Source organism: Rhineura floridana, chromosome 3, assembly GCF_030035675.1.
Source record: "Rhineura floridana isolate rRhiFlo1 chromosome 3, rRhiFlo1.hap2, whole genome shotgun sequence".
Taxonomy (NCBI): domain Eukaryota; kingdom Metazoa; phylum Chordata; class Lepidosauria; order Squamata; family Rhineuridae; genus Rhineura; species Rhineura floridana.
The window spans coordinates 221,274,137-221,290,283 of record NC_084482.1 but is presented as its reverse complement, the minus strand read 5'-3'; the positions used below and the strand labels follow the sequence as shown (position 1 = coordinate 221,290,283).

Here is a 16,147-nt window from a genome sequence, read left to right as displayed (position 1 = left end):
TATTTGAGGTGTTGGGGTACTCCCTCTGGGTTCCTGGAGACCACCAAGATTCGGTGTTGTGAAATCCTTCTACGGCTTCCCTGAGTCATCTTTCAAGTCCATACCTACTGATCTCTCCCTTTCATCAGAGCCACATACAACTGGATCATGCTCTTCCAGCCAAGAGGTGAAGCCTAGTTTTGACATTCCCAAATTATCCTCTCCTCCCCAAAGCAAACCAAGATTTTAGATCTGGAACTGATTAGTACAGGGACCCAAGTTATCCTCCTGACCAGTTGCCTGGAGGTGTACATAAATCTCCACTCAGGGGCTCTGTGGAAACCAATCCAGCCATCTTAATTTGGGGGATTCCTCAGCAGGTAGAAAAGGAACTTCAGCCTAGCGGCTCTTCCTCAGAACAGCCCTGTGGAATCAGACCACAGGCCTATCTAGTCCAGCATCCTCACAGTGCCTGATCAGATGCGAATGGGAAGTCTACAGGGAGGACATAAAGGCACCACCCTCCGATCTGACATAAGATGAGGCTTCAAAAGAACCACCAGGACCTTGAAACGGGCTGCCAATTGCTCCTTTGCTGGAGTGGGGCGCACTTGCACCTGCCAGTCAGCTGATCAGCGGTTGGAGGGGGCTTTGCTCAAGGAAGGGGAAGCTGTTTCCATTGGATGGAAATCACTTCTCCCTCCCAGCACTGCTCTGTGAAGCAGCCCCATTCAGCTCCTGAAGTTGAAAGAAGCAGTGTGGGGTGGCAAGCCAAGGGCTCAGCTTGGCTGTGGGTGCCTGTTCCCTTTCAGAAGCCACTGCTTTTTAGAAAGATCGGTTGTGCATGGGACTTCTCTGGCAGGCAGCCCATCCGAAAGGCACCTTTTTTCCTTCCCCCCCTGCTCAATGAAAGGAGGGGGAAGGGTACTTCAGAGAGCACTTTGCAGCTTTAAGACAGTCACTGTGCTCCCAACGGGGCAAGGGTTGCACTCAGGTCCTGCTTGCTTGCTTCCTATAGGCATGCTGCCATTGGCCTGATCCAGCAGGCTCTTCTTAAAGACATCTAAGATGTTCTCCAGGAGAACTCACACCCTGATGGGTCAATTAATCTGCAACGAATCATATTACACAGGAACTGAAAAATCCTACATTTTCCAAACCAAAATGGGGCCTCAACGCAGCTGAACATCTACCTGTTGATGTCGCATCTTTGGGATACTGGATAAAGGGATCTTTTCTTTCTTCCCAACACGAATGGAGGTCCGACTCTTTGAAGGAAATAGACAAGACTAGTTACTTTTGACCAGAAAATATTCAGCCCTTACAAACAGAGATTTTTATAGATAAGAAAAGGTATAATTTTGATCTGGTAAGTCCTGCTCTCGGTGAATAGAACAGAGTTGTGTGGACCAAGTAGGGTCAGTCTGGCACTTGTGAACATGCGTCCACTGGGCATGAAGCTCATCTTGAAATGCCTGTTGGGGGTGAACCTAGTAAAGCCAGCTTCTTAGTAGGCTGCAAACTACTAGGGCAGAACCTAGTAAAGTCAGCAACAGCGGATGCAATTCACTGTGTCACAGGCCACCTGTATTTATAGAAATTGGCCATCTCCAATTCTTTATAATTGATTTACATAGAATTATGTGTGGAAAAGTAGCGCAAACAATACAAGCCAAAACATGAGTAAAAAGACAAGCTGCCAGTTAAAGTGTCTTTTTTCCTTTGAGTTTTGTTTACAGTAGTTCCAAAATAAATTCTTTCCCGTAAAGTATCAACATTTTATAAGGAGTCCGGGCATTCAGCCAATGATCATGTCTATATATGGCTGAAGCTGTACAGGGGTGAGTCAGGAGAACTTATCAGAAAACAACATCAGCATCAAGATGCAGGTTAGGATGAGAGTTCAAATGATGGAAACAAGAGTATAGTAGTAATATGAGCATGAACTGACAGAGTCTAGATCAGGGTTTCCCAACCTTTGGTCCACAGATGTTGCTGGACTACAGTTCCCATAATTCCTGACCATTGGCCATGCTGGATGGGGCTGATGGGAGTTGTAGTCCCACAACATCTGTGGCTCAAAGGTCGGGAAACCCTGGTCTAGATAGATACAAACTAGAGCTATAAAAGACAAACAGCCTTGGGGATTTTTACCAGTTGTCCGTGACACTGGTCGAAGAAAGAACCACCTGCTCTGAGTGTTAAGGTCCACACGCAGCAAAGGTGAGATCACTCCTTTTCAGATGGAAATCAATGTGACCTATGCTGTCCTTTGAAATGCAACACGTTAGCGTACATCCCCTTTGTATGTGCTGTGTAAGACCTATGTTCTGATATGTGGCTATGTCCACAAAGTATAGTAAATTAGATGTGTTAATTATACATAGACACTGATAAAGATTTCCTTTGCTGATCGTCGATTAGATATTCCTAGACGTAAAAAGATTCTTGGCTGGGATCTCTGGCCACTTGGTTCACCTGGTCAGACCTAACTGCCGGCAAAAACTATTATGTATATCACACACGGACACGCCTGTCTTGCTTCTGCTACTGCAGGAGGGAAGAGACGAAGATGAGGTGCAATATTGCGCATTGCTGGTTTCTGTTATCAGTTCGTTATTTTCTTCCATTTTTTTACAGCTCTGCTATTAGTGGATATTTACTTATTCATTGTCATGTAGGTGAAGTATATGTCACCTTTTTGGACAGGACAGTTTATAATAAAGAAGAAGTAGATAAGAATATATAAACATCCCAAAAATCTCCCACAGTCTATCCAAACACACAATAAAACACTGAATGACAACTATTAGAAGCAGCAGGAATTTCGGGTCTGTCTTCCTCCGAACACCTTCCCCAAAAGATGTGTCTTGACCGACAGCATGGAAGTATAAAGAGACGAGGCCCAACGTAGGGAGAATGTTCTATGTCAAGGAGCCTTTACTGAAAAATCACAATGTAACTCATCCCGTGTAGGGACCACCAGGAAGGCCTCATCTGCTGATCTTAAAGCACAGGAGATTTATACAGGTGAAGGTGATGTTGGCTGGCTACTACTTTATGAGCCTGGGAGACCCTCCAGCTCAATATTGATAATATGAGCTTTAAAAATGGCTTCTATATGGGTCACTTTGCAACAGAAACAAAGAGGCCTGATGGGAAAAAGTAGCCTAAGGATTAAAATTGGTCTTCTCAGCTGAGATGACATTGCAAGTCGTATGCACAGGACATGACCTGGTCAGGAGAGACAACTCCCTCAGCTAACCAATGTGGGAATCTGCTTTGAAACCTTTCCCAAAAGTGGATAAAACTGAACTCCTGGTCCCACTCTGGGTTCCAGTTTGTGCGGTTCCTTTTGCTGCTTGAAATCTCTCTTAGCCCCAGATGTCAACTGGGGTCTGACTCCATCACCCTCCCCTGCTTTTCATTCATCACCGCAGGTTCCTGCCTTCTCTGGACCCTTTCCTGCCGGAGCAAACGTCCCCTTTGAAGGGCGCTGCTGCAATTCCTGCTTTCCCGGGATCTCTGCTAGCTGAGGGAACGGCCCTTGTTCTAGCTGCCAAGGAGCCTTTCTCGGGGTCCCTCTTGCCTCCTGTCTTCGCTGTGTCCCTGCCTGAGTCAAAGAGTCTCTGTGCTCCATTTCTGTTTCCAGACTTCCCACCAGGGCTGGCAAAGCTAAATCTTGCTCTCTGTCCTGTCTTCTGGAGGTCATTCCCTACAAACTGTAGCCTCCACCTCCGCTTCCTCTTCTCCAAACTGCCGCTTCTTCCTGCTTCAAAGACAAAAGCTGACCTTTGGGCAGAGGAAGGGAGGAGGCACTGGATGCTCCCAGGAGCATCTTTTCCCACTGGGAGTTTAGAGTATAAGTCACAGAATGTCAATTACCTGCTGGGGATGCAGGAAAAGATGCTCTGCTGGGGTTTTGGAGCTCCTTCCTCACATTTAATGATCAAAAAGCCCCAAGAACAGAGGAAGTTGCATTACACCAGATCAGAGAATTTGTCCATCTAGCCCAGCCTTGGCTACTAGAACTAGCAATGGATCTCCAGGATCTCAGGCAGAGAAAGCACCTCTTTTCCAGCAACTCCTACAGGATCATTTCACCCTTCTTGGACCTACCAGGGACTGAACCTCGGACCTTCTACAAGAAAAGCAGGTGTTCCCCCTCTGAGCTGCAGTCCCTCCCCAAATATCTGGGGCTCAGCCACCCATTTCTCTAACAACATCCCTGCTGGGGAAGGTTAAATAGCACAGGTACTAAATTCATATCTTCAGCATTCATCAGTCAAGGGGGAAAAGTGCCCTTACCGAGAGAGGCCACCGTCTCATAATTCTCCGCCATGACTTCCCTGTGCAGAGCTCTTTGGCCGGGATCCAGCAGGGCCCATTCCTCCTCTGTGAAATACACGGCCACCTCCTCAAAGGTCACCAGACCCTGGAAGGGCAACAGATCCTGGAAAAAGAAGAGGCAGTTTCTCCAACATGTACCATTTGCTCAGCCAAAAACTTGAATAGCTTTCAAAGAAGATTGGACAAATCCATGGAGGATCAGGACATCAGTGGCTACGAGCCACAATGGCAATGCATTCCCTCCACTGCCAGAGGCAGTATGCTGGGAATGGCAACAGAGCAGGACACTTGGCAGCTACACTTTGGTTCATATCGTACTAATAGCCTGACCAGTGGGGCACGCTGGGATTAATTCATTAATTAATTAATTTTATTGCATTCATATACAACCCCATAGCCGAAGCTCTCTGGGTGGTTTACCACAAAAGCAATATAGAAATCTAAAAATACATTTTAAAAAGCAATTTAAAAGCACATGCTAAAATGCTTGGGAGAAGAGGAAAGTCTTGACCTGGTGCCAAAAAGATAACAGTGTTGGCGCCAGGCTCACCTCATCACAGAAATCATTCCATAATTTGGGGGCCACCACTCAGAAGGCCCTCTCCCTTGTTGCCAGACTCCGAGTTTCCCTCGGAGTGGGCACCCGGAGGAGGGCCTTAGATGTTAAGCCTAGTGTACGAGTGGGTTCGTGTCAGGAGAGGCGTTCCATCAGGTATTTTGGTACCAAGCCGTGTGACTCTCTTGAAGCTGTCCCACTCTCTTTTTCTTTGCATTTCTTTAGTACAGTTCCTTTTTATTTAGCTTTTGTGGGGGTGAGTATTTCTGGATTTTACACTGCTTAGACACAATTGCAGGGCAGAGCTTGATTGACTCTCAAAAAAGATCCCACCTCTCCAAGAGTGTATTTTAGGAGTTTTGCCAGAGTTCTGCCAGACACGTGTCACCGAATCACAAGTGGGGCGAGTGCTCATGTGTTCAGGTCCTGCTTGCAGGCTTCCCACAGGCATCTGGTCGGCCACTGCAAGAACCGGCTGCTGGAACAGACGGGCTATTGGCCTGATCCGGCAGGCTCTCCTTATGCAGCCTCAGAGGTAGTATTCTCCCAGAGCCCTCCCCACTACGCTCAGGGAGATCCACCCCAGCTGTCCCCTCGGTCTCTCCCCCAATGATCCTCCCCTTACCTGATTGGGCTGCCCTGCTGCTCTTTCCACTCTATCCCACAGAAGAGACAATCCGGATGGTGCCTCTGAGGCCATGGCGCTGCCTGAGAGGGAGGAGTAAACTAGGCCAGTTCTGGGACTCCCACACCTTTCGCCACAATACATGTTTTGTAGGGAGCAGCTCTCAAGGGCCTGCAGGGGAGAGACGGAGGATGGGAGGGATTTCACTCTTCATGCAAATTTGGGTTCCAGAGGTTTGAATGTTACAAGCAGCCTCAATCCAAATCAATAAATGGCACATCCCTTTCCTCTGTTGTTTTCCCCCACAATGCTTGATCTGCAAAAGGCCTTAAAGGCCCCAAATCTCTCTCAGAACATTCTCCAGTTTCTTCCAGACTTTTCTCCATGCTTGGGCACCTCTTCTGTCCTTTACTACCCTCAGGAATTTCACCCATCTCAGACCCCTCACCTCTCATCTCTGCTTCTGCTTCCGCAAAGTCTTTAATTCCTGAGCCCCACAGAGTTTCTTCGTCACCTTGTGAACCATTTCAGGCTTTATTATTGGGCCCTTTTCATCAGGGATATAATTAAAAATTTAATCTGCACAGATATTAATTCCATGTCATCTCCATGACAGTTGGCAAAAAAATAGGTTTTGCACACATTGTAAAGAAATACTGGGGGTGAATTTGGTCAAATTACCCCAGGCCTGCTTACAAGTGCCTGTACGCTAATGCTAGGAGCCTGCGAACCAATGGGAGAACTGGAGTGCTTGGTCTTAGAGGAGAGCACTGATATAGTGAGCATAACGGAGACCTGGTGGAATGGAGGAAACCAGTGGGATACGGTTATCCCTGGATATAAACTATATCGGAAGGACAGGGAAGGACGTATTGGTGGCGGAGTCGCTCTATACATGAAAGAAGGCATTGAATCCAGCAAGCTCGAAACCCCAAAAGAGGCAGACTCCTCCACAGAATTGTTGTGGGTGGTGATACCATGCCCCAGGAGGGACTTAATACTGGGAACGATCTATCGTCCCCCTGATCAAAATGCTCAGGGAGACCTTGAGATGAGATATGAAATTGAGGAAGCATCCAAACTAGGAAATGTGGTAGTAATGGGTGACTTCAACTACCCGGACATAGACTGGCTGCATATGTGTTCCAGTCATGACAAAGAAGCAAAGTTTCTAGATATTCTAAATGACTATTCCCTAGACCAGTTGGTCATGGAACCGACCAGAGGGACGGCAACCCTGGACTTAATCCTCAGTGGGGACCGGGACCTGGTGCAAGATGTAAGTGGTGTTGAACCAATTGGGAGCAGTGACCACAGTGCTATTAAATTAAACATACATGTAACTGGCCAATTGCCAAGAAAATCCAACACGGTCACATTTGACTTCAAAAGAGGAAACTTCACAAAAATGAGGGGATTGGTAAAAAGAAAGCTGAAAAACAAAGTCCAGAGGGTCACATCACTCGAAAATGCTTGGAAGTTGTTTAAAAACACTATATTAGAAGCTCAACTGGAGTGCATACCGCAGATCAGAAAAGGTACCGCCAGGGCCAAGATGATCCCAGCATGGTTAACGAGCAAAGTCAAATAAGCTCTTAGAGGCAAAAAGTCTTCCTTCAAAAAATGGAAGTCTTGTCCAAATGAAGAAAATAAAAAAGAACACAAACTCTGGCAAAAGAAATGCAAGAAGACAATAAGGGATGCTAAAAAAGAATTTGAGGAGCACATTGCTAAGAACATAAAAACCAACAACAAAAAATTCTATCAATACATTCAAAGCAGGAGACCATCTAGGGAGACGATTGGACCCTTGGATGATAAGGGAGTCAAAGGTGTACTAAAGAACGATAAGGAGATTGCAGAGAAGCTAAATGAATTCTTTGCATCTGTCTTCACAGTGGAAGATATAGGGCAGATCCCTGAACCTGAACTAACATTTGCAGGAAGGGATTCTGAGGAACTGAGACAAATAGTGGTAACGAGAGAGGAAGTTCTAAGCTTAATGGACAATATAAAAACTGACAAATCACCGGGCCCGGATGGCATCCACCCGAGAGTTCTCAAAGAACTCAAATGTGAAATTGCTGATCTGCTAACTAAAATATGTAACTTGTCCCTAGGGTCCTCCTCCGTGCCTGAGGACTGGAAAGTGGCCAATGTAATGCCAATCTTCAAAAAGGGATCCAGAGGGGATCCCGGAAATTACAGGCCAGTTAGCTTAACTTCTGTCCCAGGAAAACTGGTAGAATTAAAGCTAGATTAACTAAGCACATAGAAGAACAAGCCCTGCTGAAGCAGAGCCAGCATGGCTTCTGCAAGGGAAAGTCCTGTCTCAGTAACCTATTAGAATTCTTTGAGAGTGTCAACAAGCATATAGATAGAGGTGATCCAGTGGACATAGTGTACTTAGACTTTCAAAAACCATTTCACAAGGTACCTCACCAAAGGCTTCTGAGGAAGCTTAGCAGTCATGGAATAAGAGGCGAGGTCCTCTTGTGGATAAGAAATTGGTTAAGAAGCAGAAAGCAGAGAGTAGGAATAAACGGACAGTTCTCCCAATGGAGGGCTGTAGAAAGTGGAGTCCCTCAAGGATCGGTATTGGGACCTGTACTTTTCAACTTCTTCATTAATGACCTAGAATTAGGAGTGAGCAGTGAAGTGGCCAAGTTTGCTGATGACACTAAATTGTTCAGGGTTGTTAAAACAAAAAGGGATTGCGAAGAGCTCCAAAAAGACCTCTCCAAACTGAGTGAATGGGCAGAAAAATGGCAAATGCAATTCAATATAAACAAGTGTAAAATTATGCATATTGGAGCAAAAAATCTTAATTTCACATATACGCTCATGGGGTCTGAACTGGCGGTGACCGACCAGGAGAGAGACCTCGGGGTTGTAGTGGACAGCACGATGAAAATGTCGACCCAGTGTGCGGCAGCTGTGAAAAAGGCAAATTCCATGCTAGCAATAATTAGGAAAGGTATTGAAAATAAAACAGCCGATATCATAATGCCGTTGTATAAATCTATGGTGCGGCCGCATTTGGAATACTGTGTACAGTTCTGGTCGCCTCATCTCAAAAAGGATATTATAGAGTTGGAAAAGGTTCAGAAGAGGGCAACCAGAATGATCAAGGGGATGGAGCGACTCCCTTACGAGGAAAGGTTGCAGCATTTGGGGCTTTTTAGTTTAGAGAAAAGGCGGGTCAGAGGAGACATGATAGAAGTGTATAAAATTATGCATGGCATTGAGAAAGTGGATAGAGAAAAGTTCTTCTCCCTCTCTCATAATACTAGAACTCGTGGACATTCCAAGAAGCTGAATGTTGGAAGATTCAGGACAGACAAAAGGAAGTACTTCTTTACTCAGCGCATAGTTAAACTATGGAATTTGCTCCCACAAGATGCAGTAATGGCCACCAGCTTGGATGGCTTTAAAAGAAGATTAGACAAATTCATGGAGGACAGGGCTATCAATGGCTACTAGCCATGATGGCTGTGCTCTGCCACCCTAGTCAGAGGCAGCATGCTTCTGAAAACCAGTTGCCGGAAGCCTCAGGAGGGGAGAGTGTTCTTGCACTCGGGTCCTGCTTGCCGGCTTCCCCCAGGCACCTGGTTGGCCACTGTGAGAACAGGATGCTGGACTAGATGGGCCACTGGCCTGATCCAGCAGGCTCTTCTTATGTTCTTATGTTCTTATCTTGGAGCTTCCTGGGGATGCAAAACACCTCCAGTCTTTCCATCAGAAATATGGGGAGAGGAAAAGTGAGATGCATTCAGTCTGGTTCAGCTCACTGGGCAATGAAAAGAGTATGAAGAACTACTTGCAATACACCCATTTCAAGATCAGCAGGACACGTTATTTGGTACCATCCACTTGTATAATCTGAGTTAACCTTTAGACATTTCTGGACTACAACTCCCATCATCCCTGGCGTTTTGCCATGTTGTCCAGGGCTGATGGGAGTTGGTCCAACCATACCTGGAGGGCACCAAGTTACAGAACACTACTCCAAGTTGGAGAGGTGATGCACAAGGTGGAAAGCTTAACAGCAAACTCACCGCACAGGGTTGAGCAACTGGGGTAATAAGTTGATTTGCTTATTATATGTTTATCCAAACATTTCAATATATTTTTATATTTCTATGCAGGCTTTCCTCTAATGAGCTCACCGTGGGAAACATAATTTGTCCCCCTCCTTTTGTCTTCACAACAACACTGTCACTGGGCCCAGGACACCACCTGAATTTCACTCCTGAGCAGGGATATGAACCTGGGTCTCTGTGGACATAGTTCAGCATTAAACTATGATTCCAATACAATAGACACACACACTTCCACAGATGTGGAAGGTCCCACACAGAGTGGATGTCTGAAATCTAGAGTGGCACATAAAAGTTCATCCTCACAACAATCCAGTGAGGTGGGCTGGGCTGAACAAAAGTAGACCCAGAGACCTGCATAGATCTGGGGGGGGAGGTCTTAGACCCCTTACTTTTTTGGGAACAGGCTCTCAGCAGAGTCCCCATGTCTCCAGCAACCTATGAGCCAATCAGCAAGAAAGGAGAGTGTATCAGCCACTGAGAAGAGTCTTCTAACATGCTTCCTTGTTCTTTCCTGATAATTAGAGTGAATCAGAGTGAAAGGAGGTGAAGTCAGCCACTGAGACTCTTCTCAGGAGGCAACACTTTGCCCTTCCATGTTTTTTGGCTCCTAGCTGTGGGAGAAGGCATTACCATGCATCTCATTCTCAACCCAGCAGGAACAGGATGGGAGGGGGCATGCCTATCATGAATGGACCCTGCACTTCTGAATTTGCCACTACACTACTGTAGAGATGTGAAGGCCCATAACAAAAGTGGAACATTAGGGAGGGAAAGCAGTTCCCCCCCGTGCTCTGACCCCGCTCCTTAGAGAGCTCTGTGTTGCTGTCCTGGGCTCCTACTGGGAGGAAGGGCAGGATATAAATCTAATAATTAATTAATTGTGCTGAAGAAATGTCTGACTTGTTCCTGGCTACAAGAGACTCTACTATACAAATGTCAGTGACACATCCATAGCTCTACCCACTCTGGCATTTGACAGTAAATTGGCCCTTGGACTGCTGCTTGTGTGTAAATGTGGCCCTCGGGTTGAAAAATATTCCCTAACCACTACATTAGCCACAGACCTTACAGGTCTCTTGCGACCACTGCCCAGCTATTGTGCTTTGGACAGGGGGGACGCTGGCTGCCAGCACCCCCACAGATGGGCCAATCCTGCAAGAGAAGCTGAGATCCACCCCAAGGGGGCTTCGATGTTCCCCTCCAACACACTCCCAAGGGGATGTCTGGAGAAGCCTCTTCCTCTGGAGCCCAGCTGAGGAGGGGACATTTATTCACCCATTTCCTCCATCCTCTGCCTTGAAAGCTTCTAAAAGCCCATTCAGAGCCTGGTCAGTTTCAGATTCCTCTCTCCATCCCTCCATCTTCCTTGCCTGACAGGAGGGAAACTGACCAGCCCCTCTTCCAGTGGAGGAAATCCAAAAGGGGCTCTACCTCCAGCTGTGGGGCAGAAAAGCAGCACAGCATTCTCCCCTCCCCTCCAATGTGCCCCCCAACAAGGCTGCATCAAGAGGTCCCCCTTTCCCCCCCTGCCTGAGCTGCGTTCCATCCTTGGGGGGAATGGGCTGACCTGCAAAAGGGTTGGGGGGCAGCTTCAGTGGAAACAGTTTTGGCCACACTTTGCCTCTGGACTGCATGGATCAGGCCCCCTCCACACACTTTCTATGGGTTCCCAGAGGGAAGGGGGGGGCTCTTCCATCATCCCCTCCCCCTCCCAAAAAGCAAACCTTCCTTCTCTCCCCTCCCCCCACCAGTCCCCTGTCAGGCCCAGGAATTGCAAAGGCAGCTCCCCTCCCCCAGCTGTGGCTTTCAAAACCAACGCAGGACATCAACCCCCAACAGCTGCATCCCTTTGCCTGGGCGATGGCTTCCAAGAGGGCCTCGAAAGGCCAACCCCGCGGCACTTCGGACCCCCCTCTGCAGATGGATTGCATGCAGCAGGGGTCCCCCTGAGGAAAAGGGGGGAGTGGGGCTCTTCCCTCCTTTTCCCTCACCCCCCAACAAAAATACCAAATCCCCCCCCTTGCACCTCTTTGCCCTCTGCACGCTCCCGCTTCCTCCTCTCTGGGCCTAATACTTTCTTTACCCGGAATACCAATGAAGACAGCCCTCCTACTTCCCCTTCAATATGCTCTCCCCCCCTCCATGTGATTAAGACTTCCTGCCTCTCTAGGAACCAGAACTCCTTTCCTTAACCGATCGGAGGACTAAGTGGCAAAAGCTGCTTCTGCCCCCCCACTGCCAACAGTTTCCTCCCTGCCTTCTGTCCCAATATTGCACCTCTTCTTCCTCTCTTGCCTCCAGCAGAAGCAGTGGCAAGATAGGTGTGTGCGTGTGTGCTGTGTGATATATACAATATACACATTTGTGTGTAATAAGTAAAGTGTTCAGGAGGGACGGTGTAAAAGCTGGAACGGAACACGCCGGAATGGGCTCTTTAGAAAAGAAATTGATGCCCAAAACACTAGGATGTGTTAGAGACACATGAGAACAACGTTTAGGAACAAAAACCATTCCGATAGCATTTTTATCAACCCTTTAACATCCAAAATGCCCTCCGGAACGGAATGAACAGCCCCGAACGGGGACTTCCCAGCAAGCCAGACCTCTGAAATTCACCAGTCCCACATGACTACATGGGATGCATGCAGTAAGACACAAAACGTCCACGCAAACCACGTTCCGATACCCGTTCCGGGCTATAATACATTTTTACGTAAAAAAGCCCGAAACGACGACTTCCCAATCAGCCAGACCTACCAAAATTCACCAACCACACATGTTGCTGCCTCTCCTTTTGTTGGGAAATGGGAGATAGCACAGGATGACCCAGGAACCTCTGGGGTGATCAGCAATACCCTTTCTTGCTGTTTGTAGGTCCACTAAGCAGCACTATTGGTGCTGCTATCAGGTTGCGAATGGCTGGTGAATTGGGGAGGGAGAGAGAAAGAGAGATTGGAGGGGCAAGTCGGCTGCCAGAAGGGGGAGAGAAATAGAGTTTGCCTTCTGTGAAATAGACGTGCTATCACAGGAAAAAAACTGGGTTCAAAGAAGTGCTCTTGTGTGCTTGGGCTCAGACTCCACCTCTGCCTTGTATTCAAGTTCTGGGCCAAACCTCACCAGTTTGCTTTCTGTGAAATGAGTTTCTGACACAACTACTTTAGAAATCAAGGTTATTAAAGTCTGGAACCTGTGGGAGGGACTCCTACTCATTGGGCAGAGCGCACGAGGTGGAGGCAGAAGAACTTTTCAGTCAAAAGGCTCTCAGGCAAGAAGGCTGGAGGACAGGACCTTGGACAGCCACTGCCAGTCTGAGGGCCAAACTAGAGGAGATACCAATCATGCAACAAACAATTGCACGATGAGCTTTGCAACACTAAATTGAAGGTGCAGGGCAGCTGATCCCTAGTGGGGTCCTGACGTGCACCTGTTATTTACATTGGGAACAACAACAACAATAACACCAGCTCACCAGTCTAATCACTTTTACTGGCTAGATCCCAAGGAAGAGGCAGGAGGGGACAGGAACAGGAAGTGCTTCAAGCAACATGGTCCCCGAGTTCAGCAGTTGTGCAACTGACCTCCCAGTCAGTAATCTTCACACTTGTGATTCCCAGAAAATGGCATTCAGAGGCATACTGCTTCCCAGAGAGAAACTACAGGGAAGCATCATTAACAATTGCATAACATGGATTAGTTACACAACATGGATTAGTTTGAAGTTACCAGACCATTCATATATCTGGCCCAGAACTATCTATCCCAACAAACTGCCTCCCTCAATAATTTAAGCAGAGATTTTCTGCAGCTTTACTGCCATTCCTAAAGGCCCTTCTATTGCCTGGAGAAGCCATTTGGCTATGTGACCGCTGACAAAACCCAATTCTCACTCCTTTTCTCTATGCGCACCAGATGACAGTGAGGTCCTTCATTTGCCTGCTAGGAAATAGCACTGAGACCAGATGAGACTGCGGAGTGAAATCAGTTTGGAAAATGTATTTAAAATACGTCAGCAGAAAACTAGTGAATTCATTTTACTTTATGAAAGATGTTAGAATAGCCAATACAAAAAACATCTAAGCAAAATAAAAACCATGTTATACACAAAAATACATTTTTTAGTTATTTATATTAATAAAATGTGTACACTGCAGAAGAATTTTATAAAGAATATAAAATGTACATTAAATTTGATAATTTACTAGAAAACCCTTTGTAAGGAATTCATATATTGATGGACAAATTAAAAGAATTTGGACCGTTAGCAGGATTTAAGATCAACAATCAAAAAACAAAGATGTTGGTGAAAAATTTAACTTTAAGGGAACAGAAAGAGTTAATGGACAAGACAGATTTTACAACAGAAAAAAGTTGAAATATTTAGGTATCATTATGACAAATAAAAACTCAAAGTTGTTTCATAATAATTATGAAAAATTATGGACAGAGATTAAGAAAGACTTGCTAAGATGGGATAAACTACAACTGTCATTAATGGGTAGAATATCTGTGATAAAAATGAATGTATTACCGAGAATGATGTTTTTGTTTCAAACAATACCTGTAATATCCTCTGATTTACCTTTTAAACAATGGCAAAAAGATATCTCTAAATTTGTATGGCAAGGAAAAAAACCAAGAGTTAAATTTAAACTACTACAAGATGCCAAAGAAAGAGGAGGACTGGGATTACCAAATCTGAGACTTTATTTTGCTGCCTGCTGTTTAGTCTGGATAAAGGAATGGATTTTATTGAGGAATAAAAGACTATTGGATTTGGAGGGCCATAATTTGAAGTGGGGATGGCATGGATATCTATGGTATGACAAAGTAAAAGTAAATGTAGACTTTAACAATCATTTTATAAGACGTCCTCTGTTGAAAATATGGAATAGATACAAACCAAGGTTTTATTCGAAAATACCATTATGTGTCTCAAGTCAAGAAGCGTTTTATAGAAGAGAAATGACTGGAAAAGAGAAATGGTTAACTTATCAAGAACTATTAGAAAATGTACATGGAGAATATACAATGAAAGAGAGAGAACAACTGACAAAGGAAGGATATAGTTTTCAATGGTTTGCCTATTTACAATTGTTAGAAAGATATAAAATGGACAAGAAAATGTATGGGTTTGAAATAAGTAAATCTGATTTTGAAATAGGATTGTGTACAAATGATGAAAATATAATTGCGAAAATGTATAAACTCTTATTGAAAATGGATATGGAGGAAGAACAAGTAAAAGAGTGTATGGTAAAGTGGGCAAAAAATTTTGGTCATAACATACAAATGGACCAATGGGAATATATGTGGAAAAAAGGTTTGAAATTTACACTATGCTATAATCTTAAAGAAAATTTTTATAAAATGATGTACCGTTGGTACATGACTCCAGAAAAGTTGTCAAAAATGTATAGTAATGTTTCTAATGTTTGTTGGAAATGTAAACAACAAGAAGGATCATTTTATCATATGTGGTGGTTATGTAAAAAGGCAAAATCATTTTGGGCACAGATAGGTAGGAAGATGCAAAAAATTCTAAAGATAAATATTCAGTCAAAACCAGATTTTTTTTTATTGGGTTTTATGGATAAACAAATAGAAAAGAAATATGGAAGAATAATATTATATATGATTACGGCAGCAAGATTATTATATGCACAAAAGTGGAAAATGGAATCAATACCAACAATGGAAGAATGGCTATTGAAATTAATGGACTTAGTAGAAATGGATAAATTGACATGTTTACTTAGAGAAAAATCGACGGATACATTTCTTAAGGAATGGAAGCCTCTCTTGGACTTTTTGTTGAAAGATCAAAATAAAATGATAATACTGGGATTTGATGATTAATTAAGACAGCCTATGGAGAAAAGGGATTCTGTATGTATATATTAAGGGACAGGTTTGATGTATATTATATACTTATAGCTGATCTGCGACAAATTGGAAGTCAACTATTTTATTTTCATTTTTTGTTGATGTATTGTTATGTTTTTTTGACTTTGTTTTGTTTGTCTTTTGAAAAATTTGAATAAAAATTATTAAAAAATAAAAAATAAAATGTACATTAAAATGGTCAATAAAAAAATCAACATTTAAAAAACACTAAAAATCAATAAAATCAACAGTTAAAGGTATGCTAAACTAAACTATATGAAAACAATCAGTAAGGAGACCATTAGAAACAAGGACTAGTATTATTTTATTTTCATTTAGAAATCACTTCCCAGAAAGTATCTCAAAAATACCAACAATAAAAAAAACATTTCATATGCAAACCAATTAAAAACATTTTAAAATTCCACACAGACCCTCCGTGACGCAGAGTGGTAAGCGGCAGTAACGCAGCCGAAGCTCTGCTCACGTCTGCAGTTCGATTCCAATGGAAGGAGGAAATCGAATCTCCGGTAAAAGGGGTCGAGGTCCACTCAGCCTCCCATCCATCCGTGGTCAGTAAAATGAGTGCCCGGCATATGCTGGGGGGTAAAGAAAGACCGGGGAAGGAACTGGCAGTCCCACCTCATATAT

General features: G+C 44.5%; 1 protein-coding gene across 1 annotated transcript; it reads right to left on the bottom strand.

Moving 5' to 3' along the window:
* Nucleotides 1–484: 484 nt before the first annotated feature.
* On the bottom strand, nt 485–11,686 carry LOC133381706 (zinc finger protein 75A-like). The gene is made up of 4 exons (XM_061621110.1): nt 11,640–11,686; nt 5,511–5,681; nt 4,288–4,432; nt 485–1,247 (listed from the first exon to the last, which is right to left on the bottom strand). Exons 2-4 carry the CDS (start codon nt 5,652–5,654, stop codon nt 1,099–1,101), a joined length of 438 nt encoding a protein of 145 aa, XP_061477094.1. The 5' UTR covers nt 5,655–5,681; nt 11,640–11,686; the 3' UTR covers nt 485–1,098.
* Nucleotides 11,687–16,147: the final 4,461 nt, after the last annotated feature.

Coding starts and splice junctions, on each gene's coding strand:
- LOC133381706 (XM_061621110.1), bottom strand. CDS start 5,654: ATGTATTGTGGCGAAAGGTGTGGGAGTCCCAGAACTGGCCTAGTTTAC. Junction 4,433..5,510: donor CAGCAGGGCAGCCCAATCAG/GTAAGGGGAGGA, acceptor TTCTTTTTCCAG/GATCTGTTGCCCTTCCAGGG. Junction 1,248..4,287: donor TGAGACGGTGGCCTCTCTCG/GTAAGGGCACTT, acceptor TTTCCTTCAAAG/AGTCGGACCTCCATTCGTGT.